A 9,807-nucleotide genomic window follows, 5' to 3' on the forward strand; every position below is an offset into this window, starting at 1 on the left:
GGCAAACAAAGGTTGCATTAGTTTGTGTTTAAGTTTCCCTGTTGCATCTGTAGCAGTAGGAATTCATCAAAGAGAAAATAGTGAAGCATCGACTCGAACTTTTTTCAAATGACCACGACAATTAGGTAACAATAGATTGACCTCTAAATTTACTGGATCCATCTTCACTCTTGATCAAACCCAAGTGAGATAACAATGCTTGAGCTGATTCATTGAGTTATTCCCATAATACTATCAGGTATTCCGAGTGTGAATCCAACAAGGGTTACCTGTCAAGTAGAAGATCAAAGTAAATTTTCATTAGTTAGACTGTTTAGATCAACATTAATTTGAATTGAATTGAAATTTGTAGATCAACTGACCATCTAAACCATTATGTATGAAAAAATGGCTATCCAAAAGACGGACATGAGAAATGTAACCAGGTAAAGGTTAGTTCTTGTTTTACAGTTTGGTATCGTGTAGAAGAGAGTTGCATGTAAAGGGGCAATGATACACCATCTAAGTACTGGTAACCAGCCTTCAACAACTGGATTTGGTACAAGAGACCAATCTTCAACATTGGGACTCGAAGTGATTCGTTCATGGGCAACTTTGGACAAACCAGATGCGTGATCGCCATCTTCTCTGCCTTATTCTTGTCATCGTTGTTTTCATTGTTTTCGTTGATATCGTATAATTGGCTGCTGCCCGAAAACGAGTTATGGCCGGAAAAAGACGTTTGTGTTTTATAATAACAATCTGAGCTGATTCATAGAGAGACGTTTTATTTGGATCCATGGATGGAGCTAAACCTGAATAACCAGAGTATTGTTTACTATAGGAATTATAATTATTGTAATTGGATGTTGGCTGATTATTGTTATATGACCATTCATCAACTGGAATAAAGACAGAAATTAAATTAGGGAAAGAATATGTAAATCACATTAAAATCATCAACGGTTATTGAAGAAAAGTTGATGGAAAAGCAACTCAATAGTACTCTTAAATGCTAGTATTTACCTTGCATTGACTGGTCGTTTCAAAATACATCTTAAGTATAGTAGATGGCTTTTATCAAAAAAAATATCCTTGAAACTAGTGTACATTCAAATATTTTTTTCTTTATTTAATTTTAGCAAAATTGAAAGTAATAACTAGTGAACTGTTTTTTTAATCCAGTCCAAGTATAATCCTACTCTAAGAAAGCTTGTGTGACAAATGCGGGGTGAAGCAGCATCCTGACAACCTATGTCATTCATTGAAATTCCAACAAGTACCCAATTTTTTTCAACGTTGACCATCAATGGACCAAACCCAGGAATTAATACATCATAGGAGTAACCAGCACACATAAGCGACTCAGTGATAATTGATTTGTTGAATCCAACTTTTGCGTATAATTCACGACAAACATCAGATCTAATTATGGTGGCTAATTGCATATTGTAACCTTCAATTTCTGTTGCCATTGGATCTTTAAGCATAAAAGAATGAACAATGTCAATTGTTGTAAGTATAAATAAAGAAAAAGAATAATCACTCACGTATTTTGAAGCCAGCAACTGTCCCATTGCGACCATAAAAAGTTTCATCTTCTCCAGGCTCTGGTAAACAAATTGGTTGGATATTCCTACTGAACTCAACTGGTTCTTTCAATTCTAAAAGGGCAATATTGTTTTCTCCTGTTCGAAAATTGAAATCCGGATGGATGTAACTTTTTTCAACTCCAATTGTTTTGTTGTTCCATTCGTCACCTAAAACAACTTGTAAGAATCCACTAAAAATGAATGTATAATAAGCCGCAGTCAAGACCCACCGATTTGAAATCAAAACACCACTACACAATTTGTAATTTCGACCTCCAAATTCTATTGAAACGTAGAATGGCACTTGTCCTGAGGTAGTATCGCGACCACAGACCTGATCAGTAAATTCATTGTCATAAGATTGGAAAGTCGATTGTAACTTTTCATGAGACAACGAGAGTCCATTTGAAATGATGGGTAAAGTAAGCAACAGAAAAAATGCAAATAAAGACATTTTAAGTTTGAAGAGAGATGGATGAGGATGAGAACTGACAAAACGAATCCTTTCATTGTGCTTTGAATAGCAAGCGCTTTAACCTTCTTAACGAGCCATAAACGGTTTAAAAACAAGTCATATTATTAATCCTTTCAGGAATCAAGAAACAAGTTTTATTGAGAATCAGCCTCGTTTAAGTTTCCCTGTTGCATCTGTAGCAGTAAGAATTCGTTCAAGAGAAAATTGTCGAAAGCATCGAATTGAACTTTTTTCAAATGACCAAGACAATTAGTTAACGCAATAAATGGACCATTTAATTCGAGGATTTTTTGTAGTACCCTTCTTCAGTCTTGATCAAACCCAAGTGAGGTGTTAAAGCTTGAGCTGATTCATAAGAAGGTCCTTTCTCAATTAATCTTTTGATTAACAAATCAGACAATTCATATTACTCTTGATCACCTTCAACCTCCCTGAGAAATAGATGTTGAAATTAAGTCAGATTAGTTCTAAACTGGACGATAGTCTTTGAATCAGACAAATGTTCAGACTCTTCTTATATTCTAGGCTTAGTTCAACGAAAATTCTGGTACACTTGCAAAAGTGTGCAGAATGAAATTTTTGATAAAATGAAGAGCTACAGATGAACTTATTGCTAAAACTTATTCAAAAGTTGCTGTCTGCATGTTTGTTCTTAGCTAAGTTTTAGTCATTCGAACGAAAGTTTGCTGCTTCGATAACTCTGCTTTATACAGTCAGCCGGTTTCTTCCATTTCAATCCAAACAAAGTTTGGTTTTCAAATTTTGGTCACCTCATGAGCCTTAGTTTCATATAATTCAATTCGTATGATAGTTTTCAGGTGGTTTAACCTCAAATTGAAGCAGCCATTATTACGGCTAATCTCTCCAAATTAAAGTCCAATCTATCAGCCTTTTTCCTGGCCATGCCAACCTTAGCTGTAACTAATAACTTGTTCAAATATTTTCTCAACCAACTTCGTCTTAATTTGAGACACAAATTATCCATCATTCTGTACGATAAATACATAGATGGACTCACTTATTATCGTATTAACGTTTTCGATGATCAGTGCCGTAATCTTGATCAATTATTGACAAGTGATGTGGAAAAATTTTGTAACACTTTGGTCGATGTCTATTCCAATATTGCCAAACCATTGTTGGATATTTTCACTCTTGTTTATAGATTATCAGTTAGTTACACTGGTTTTAAAACTCCAGGAGCAATGATTACCTACCTCTTGGTTTCAGGTACCATTTTGACTTCTGTTCGTCGACCTCTAACCCGGTTGACAATCAAGGAAACGCAATTAGAAGGGCAATTGCGTTATGTTCATTCACGATTGATTGCTAATTGTGAGGAAGTGGCATTTTATCAAGGAAACAACCGAGAAAGATTAACACTGATGTCTGCACTCAATCGCCTCAAAAATCATCTTCATAGTGTGGCTATATTTAAATTTAATATAGATTTCTTAGACAATTTAATTGCTCGATGTAAGTAAAACTCATCTTCATCGAAACATTTTTTCTAATGAACGTTTTATCATTTTACTTGTAGATTTCGCGGTTGTAGTTGGTTATTTGTCCCTTGCAATTCCATTCTTTTCAAATTCAATGCCTGGAACCACACAGGATCGTCTAGAAGCTTACTACAAATCGGGTCGTATGATGGTTCGCTTGGCTGAAAGTATTGGTCGTCTGGTCTTAGCTGGTCGGGATCTTTCTCGTCTTGCTGCGTACACACAACGAGTTACTCAGTTGATGCGCTCAATTGAAGCTAACAGACGGTCACTTTCAACTTCAAAACGTTGTAACAGCATGTTCACTGCTGGAGCGGGTGTAATTCAACTTTGTGACATTACCAAGCCTCAAATTGTATTCGATAAAGTACCTCTATGTACTCCTGGAGGAGATGTACTTTGCAAGTCATTATCGTTTACTATTAAGCAAGGTCAAAACGTTATTGTTACAGGTAAATAATAGCAATTAGAATAACTAAAATAGAAAATTTGACTAAAAATTTATTTCTTCCAATTCTTACAGGACCTAATGGATGCGGGAAATCATCTCTTTTCCGTATTATTGGTGAATTGTGGCCATTGTGTGGTGGAAAGCTAATCAAACCGCCCAATAATAGGTTATTTTATATACCACAAAAACCCTATTTAGCATTGGGAACTCTTCGAGATCAAATAATCTATCCAGACACTGTTGCTGATATGAAACGAAAAGGAGTCTCTGACTCTGATCTCATAACATTATTAGCCAAAGTCGAACTAACCTACTTATTGGAAAGAGATTACAATATGGACTCCATTCATGATTGGGCCGAAGTATTTAGCGGAGGAGAGAAACAACGAATTGCCATTGCCAGATGTCTTTACAATCGTCCACTATTTGCCATTCTTGATGAGTGTACCTCAGCAGTTTCAGTTGATGTTGAACAACGCGTCTATCAATATTTAACCGTGGAAACTTGCTTAAGACCGACTTAAGATTTTGTCTAAACATTTTGAGAAGCCGACTAAACATTATGGGAACTAGTCTAAAGTCACCGAGAAATGCTATATGATTGCATACCAAGACGGCAGACTCAAACATATTTTGAAAATTATATTTAATGTATCGAAGAAATAAGGTGAAAATTTAAATCATTTCAAAATACATTTCAATTATTATTTTGTTCTATTGTTCTTTTAATCCAGTCCAAATAGAATCCAACTCTAAGGTAAAAGTCGAGTGCATGAGTCCTCTTACAGTTCCCGTTCATCAATGTGATTCCAGCAATAACCCAATGTTTTCGAACTTTCACCATCAACGGATCGCCATTATCATGATAACATGCAGTTTTTCGTCCTTTCGGGTAACCAGCACAAAATAAGGGATCGGTGACGTTTTTTTTAATAACTTCATGTTTTGCGTGCAATCTTGCACAAGCTTCAGATCTTATGATCGGCAAACTGGTTGTATGCATACTTGAAGGTAACTTTCTCTCTGTTGGATCTTTAAGAATGAAGGAAAAAATAATCATTAATTATTGGTATTAATAAAATAAAGAAATAAATGACTCACTCAGGTTTTCCCAGCCAGCAACTGTGCCATAGCGACCATAAAAAGTTTCATCTTCTCCAGGTTCTGGTAAACAAATTGGTTGGATACTTCTACTGAACTGAACTGGCTCTTTCAAATATAAAAGAGCAATATTGGGCGTGGGGTTTCTAAGACGAAAATCCGGATGGAAGTGCGCTGCTTCCACTCCAATTGTTTTGTTGTTCCATTCGTCACCTAAAACAACTCGAATGGTTAAAAAACCGATTATAAAATCAATCGAAGTCAAGACCCATCGATTTGCAATCAAAACACCACTACACAATTTGAAATGCATGGTTGGATCATCTGCTTCTATTGAAGCGTAGAATGGCATTTTTCCGGGGATAGTATCGCGACCACAGACTTGATCAGTCAATTCATTGTCATAAGATTGGAAAGTCGATTGTAACTTTTCATGAAACAATGGGAGTCCATTTGAGATGATGGGTAATGTAAACAACAAAAGAGGTACGAATGAATTCATTGCAAGTTTGACGAGAGAAAGTTGAAGATGAGAACTGACAAAATGATTCTTTATGTATTGCCTTTAAATAGCAAGAACTTTAATCTTCTTGAAGAATCATAAACGGTTTAAAATGATTCAAATCATTCATTCTTTCAGAAATCAAGAATAAAACTCTATTGGTTACTATTTGAACAATTTTATTAGATTTCGTTGTCTGAGTGTCGTATTTTGTTTACAACTCAGAGACTGCATTGACTTTTGGTAAAGTTTTCGTGTTGCATTTACCGATAGCAGTAGGAACAAGTCATATCATTAATCCTTTCAGGAATCAAGAATCAAGTTTTATTGGGAATCAAACGTATTTAAGTTTCCCTGTTGAATCTGTAGCAGTAAGAACTCGTCCAAGAGAAAATTGTAAAGCATCGAATTGAACTTTTTTCAAATTAGTTAACGCGATAAATGGATCTCTTAAGTCTCGGGTTTTTTTGTGGTATCCTTCTTCACTCTTGATCAAACCCGAGTGAGATAATAAAGCTTGAGCTGATTTATAAGAAGGTCTTTTCTCAATTAATCTAGTGGTTAACAAATCAGACAATTCATATTACTCTTGGTCACCTTTAACCTCCCTGAGAAATAGATGTTGAAAGATAAGTTAGCAATTAAAAAGCAATTTTTGAACTAAAACTCTAATATTCACAAACTTATTTCTAAACCATATTAAATTGTTGCATTAGTGGACAAACAAATTGTCCAGCAATCCGCACCGAAATAACTTTCTCTTTTGAGTTATTCTCAATATTTATATTTCATGGAGGAAATAATCAAAACCAATCAATTAACCAACTGCTGGTGGTACTTATTTTATCAGAGACGAGTTTTAATTCCATTTTTGTATTCATGTAACTGGGAAAAGACAAAAGTCTGTTTGTGTAAGGAAACGATTTTGTGAAAGATGAGTAGAATAGAAAAATAAAAGGAAGATAAGGAGTGTTGAAGATGATAGTTTAAAAAGGTGAAAGGTATTGGATGCATCATCATGAATAAGGTTTTCATTGAAAGATCAAGCTTATTTGAGTTTACCAGTAATGTCAAAACGATCTTTACACAATTCGTATTCTACTTTTTCCGAGGGAAACTTTAGTTAATTTTTTCTCATTTAACTTTAAACTTTGCTGATTTATTATGTCTATGTAATGCTCTTACGCCTATTGAGTAATTTAATATCTCATAATTGAATTATTAATGTATTTTTCCATTCTTTTGTTCTCTTCTTACATTTCATAGGTTGCGGAGCGGGCTCTCTACTTTTGGCATAACGAATACATATTAAGTCTAATCGAGGAGAATTCAAATACAATAATGTCAATCATGTTTCCAGCATTATATAAAATATCTATTTTATGTTTTCTCATATCTATGTACATGTTTGTATTTTGAAATCACGATTCAGGTGCACAATGCTCGTTACATTAATGAATGGTTATTGATTGTTGTTTCAATCCATTTTACGAAAAATCCTACTCTGGTGTAAATTCCGGGCAGATCAGGTTTCTCATTGGACACAATCCCAGCAATCACCCAATTTTTTTTATTCTTTACCATCAACGGATCACTAAAACAGGCACTTCCATCTTCCGAGAAACCAGCACATAACATCGACTCAGATATGATTGTTTCATTCTGTCCAGCTTTTGTGTATGATTCCCAACAATCATTATATCTGATTATTGGCAAAGTGGTTATTTGCATATTGCATGGTAATTTTTTTTCTTTTGGATCTTTAAGAAAAGAGGAATGGAAAAATCGTAATTTAAAAATAATTTACTATGAATAAAGCACGAATAAATCCACTCACCTACTATCCCCCAACCAGCCAGTGTGCCATAGCGACCATAAAAAGTTTCATCTTCTCCAGGCTCTGGTAAACAGATTGGTTGAATATTCCTACTGAACTCAACTGGTTCTTTCAATAATAAAAGAGCGATATTGTTTTCGAATGTTACACGCTTAAAATCTGGATGGACGTAAATTTTTTCCACTTTAATCGTTTTGTTGTTCCATTTGTCACCTAAAACAACTTGCCAGGTTCCAAACCGATAAAGTGTACAATGGGCTGCAGTCAAGACCCATCGATTTGAAATTATTACACCACCACAAGTTTTGTATTTCCTGCTTAGAACTTTGTCTTGCAACAAAGCGTAAAACGGAACTTCTCCTGGATAAGCATCGCGAGGACCAACGACACGGCCAATCAATTCATTATCATAAGCCCGGACTCCACAGTAAATAGTTTTTTGTGACTTTGACAACTGAAGTCCATTTGAAATGATTGGAAAGGTAACAAACAAAAAAACTACAAACAAAGTCATTCTGATGTTGACGGATGATAGATCTAGATGAGAACTGAAAAAACGAAAAGATTTGTTTCGTCTTTAAGAAGCAAAGGATTTTAATCTATTTAGCTAAACTTAAACAGTTTAAAAACAATTCGGAATAATTTCAAGAATAAAGAATCAAGCTTTATTGGTGATTAGTAATTTAAACAATTATATTTTCTTGTGTCTGTGTATATGTTTGTATTAGTTTGAAATTACAATTTAGTTAAACAAAGGTTGCATTAGTTTGTGTTTAAGTTTCCCTGTTGTATCTGTAGCAGTAGGAATTCGTCCAAAAGAAAATTGTAAAGCATCGACTTGAACTTTTTTCAAATGACCATGACAATTAGTTAACAATAGATTGACCTCTAAGTCTCCTGGATCCATCTTCACTCTTGATCAAACCCAAGTGAGATAATAAAGCTTGAGCTGATTCATAAGAAGACCCTGTCTCAATTAATCTTTTGATCAATAAATCAGACTCTTTTAAAACATTTTCTGGTAAACTAAAAGTTGATTCATTAGATCCTTCAGTATTAATTTTCACAAAAGCTGAGCACAATTCATCTGTATAGTTTCTGGGCGTTTCTATGTATCGTAAGTTGTCCAGACTCTTGTAGAGACAGAAAGCAAATAAACAGCAATTCATCTAAAGTAGTTTCTTCATCTTCGAAACTCCCGAATTTCCTCCAGGGTTACCTGTCAAGTAGAAGATCAAAGTGAATTTTCATTAGTTAGACTGTTTAATATATCAACATTAATTTGAATTGAAATTTGTAGATCAACTGACCATCCAAACCATTATGTATGAAAAAATGGCTATCCAAAAGACGGACATGAGAAATGTAACAAAGTAAAGGTTGGTATCGTGTAGAAGAGAGTTGCATGTAAAGGGGCGATGATACACCATCTAAGTACTGGTAACCAGCCTTCAACAACTGGATTTGGTACAAGAGACCAATCTTCAACATTGGGACTCGAAGTGATTCGTTCATGGGCAACTTTGGACAAACCAGATGCGTGATCGCCATCTTCTCTGCCTTATTCTTGTCATCGTTGTTTTCATTGTTTTCGTTGATATCGTATAATTGGCTGCTGCCCGAAAACGAGTTATGGTCGGAAAAAGACGTTTGTGTTTTATAATAACAATCTGAGCTGCTTCATAGAGAGACGTTTTATTTGGATCCATGGATGGAGCTAAACGTGAATAATCAGAGTATTGTTTACCGTAGGAATTATATTTATTGTAATTGGATGTTGGCTGATTATTGTTATATGACCATTCATCAACTGGAATAAAGACAGAAATCAAATTAGGGAAAGAAAATGTAAATCACATTAAAATTATCAACTATTGTTGAAGACAAGTTGCGTTTGGTTAAAAACTAAATCAATAGTAATTTTAAATGCTAGTATTTACCTTCATTGACTGGTAATATGCAACTGAATTTTGAGGTTTAATCTCATCTACTTCACCGGGTTCAGGAAAATTTGACAAATAACCTTTATCCATTAATTTGGCTGTTACTAAATCACGGATTTGATGATTAAAATGCATAACCACAATGTAACCAACGTAAAAAATCAACATAAGGGCTGATTCAAAAGTGGTTACTTCTCCATCATAAGCAACCAAAATAAGGACTAAAACAGTGAAGGTATAGTAAGTTGAGTCTCTTGCAACAGGCCACCAGGTCATATAACGATATAATTTTAAAGAAAATTTATCTCAAACAGAAACCATCTCATATTCCTGATGATTATGAGTACGATAAATATTGATGAATTATATTTATTTGATTCAATGTTTCTGTCAACTTACAAATGCACATTCTTCGAGTGATGTTA

The 9,807-nt window shown here is 34.5% G+C and overlaps 4 protein-coding genes across 4 annotated transcripts; 1 reads left to right on the plus strand and 3 right to left on the minus strand.

Annotated features, from left to right (window-relative positions):
• Window positions 1-1,019: 1,019 nt before the first annotated feature.
• On the minus strand, window positions 1,020-2,217 carry LOC149094893 (brain-specific serine protease 4-like). Its single transcript, XM_089270173.1, has 2 exons — window positions 1,530-2,217; window positions 1,020-1,459 (listed from the first exon to the last, which is right to left on the minus strand). The coding sequence occupies exons 1-2, from the start codon at window positions 2,023-2,025 to the stop codon at window positions 1,140-1,142; spliced, it is 816 nt and encodes a 271-aa protein (XP_089126299.1). The 5' UTR covers window positions 2,026-2,217; the 3' UTR covers window positions 1,020-1,139.
• Window positions 2,218-2,837: 620 nt separating this feature from the next.
• On the plus strand, window positions 2,838-4,710 carry LOC149094894 (ATP-binding cassette sub-family D member 3-like). Its single transcript, XM_089270168.1, has 3 exons — window positions 2,838-3,522; window positions 3,587-4,000; window positions 4,072-4,710. Exons 1-3 carry the CDS (start codon window positions 2,949-2,951, stop codon window positions 4,521-4,523), a joined length of 1,440 nt encoding a protein of 479 aa, XP_089126294.1. The 5' UTR covers window positions 2,838-2,948; the 3' UTR covers window positions 4,524-4,710.
• On the minus strand, window positions 4,697-6,485 carry LOC107369820 (chymotrypsinogen B-like). The gene is made up of 2 exons (XM_089266074.1): window positions 5,101-6,485; window positions 4,697-5,031 (listed from the first exon to the last, which is right to left on the minus strand). The coding sequence occupies exons 1-2, from the start codon at window positions 5,600-5,602 to the stop codon at window positions 4,697-4,699; spliced, it is 837 nt and encodes a 278-aa protein (XP_089122200.1). The 5' UTR covers window positions 5,603-6,485.
• Window positions 6,486-6,565: 80 nt separating this feature from the next.
• Window positions 6,566-7,953, minus strand: LOC149094895 (chymotrypsinogen B-like). The gene is made up of 2 exons (XM_089270172.1): window positions 7,440-7,953; window positions 6,566-7,362 (listed from the first exon to the last, which is right to left on the minus strand). The coding sequence occupies exons 1-2, from the start codon at window positions 7,951-7,953 to the stop codon at window positions 7,049-7,051; spliced, it is 828 nt and encodes a 275-aa protein (XP_089126298.1). The 3' UTR covers window positions 6,566-7,048.
• Between the last annotated feature and the right edge of the window lie 1,854 nt (window positions 7,954-9,807).

Source organism: Tetranychus urticae, chromosome 1, assembly GCF_039701765.1.
Source record: "Tetranychus urticae isolate SD_2017Ah chromosome 1, NJAU_TeUrti_SD_1.0, whole genome shotgun sequence".
NCBI classification, from domain to species: Eukaryota; Metazoa; Arthropoda; class Arachnida; order Trombidiformes; family Tetranychidae; genus Tetranychus; species Tetranychus urticae.

Bases quoted from the DNA above. Each gene is read 5' to 3' on its own strand.
- LOC149094893 (XM_089270173.1), bottom strand. From the start codon at position 2,025: ATGTCTTTATTTGCATTTTTTCTGTTGCTTACTTTACCCATCATTTCA. The intron at 1,460-1,529 runs GTGAGTGATTAT...TTATGCTTAAAG, and splicing joins AGTTGCTGGCTTCAAAATAC to ATCCAATGGCAACAGAAATT.
- LOC149094894 (XM_089270168.1), top strand. From the start codon at position 2,949: ATGCCAACCTTAGCTGTAACTAATAACTTGTTCAAATATTTTCTCAAC. The intron at 3,523-3,586 runs GTAAGTAAAACT...TTTTACTTGTAG, and splicing joins AGACAATTTAATTGCTCGAT to ATTTCGCGGTTGTAGTTGGT. The intron at 4,001-4,071 runs GTAAATAATAGC...CAATTCTTACAG, and splicing joins TCAAAACGTTATTGTTACAG to GACCTAATGGATGCGGGAAA.
- LOC107369820 (XM_089266074.1), bottom strand. From the start codon at position 5,602: ATGAATTCATTCGTACCTCTTTTGTTGTTTACATTACCCATCATCTCA. The intron at 5,032-5,100 runs GTGAGTCATTTA...TCATTCTTAAAG, and splicing joins TGCTGGCTGGGAAAACCTGA to ATCCAACAGAGAGAAAGTTA.
- LOC149094895 (XM_089270172.1), bottom strand. From the start codon at position 7,953: ATGACTTTGTTTGTAGTTTTTTTGTTTGTTACCTTTCCAATCATTTCA. The intron at 7,363-7,439 runs GTGAGTGGATTT...CTTTTCTTAAAG, and splicing joins GGCTGGTTGGGGGATAGTAG to ATCCAAAAGAAAAAAAATTA.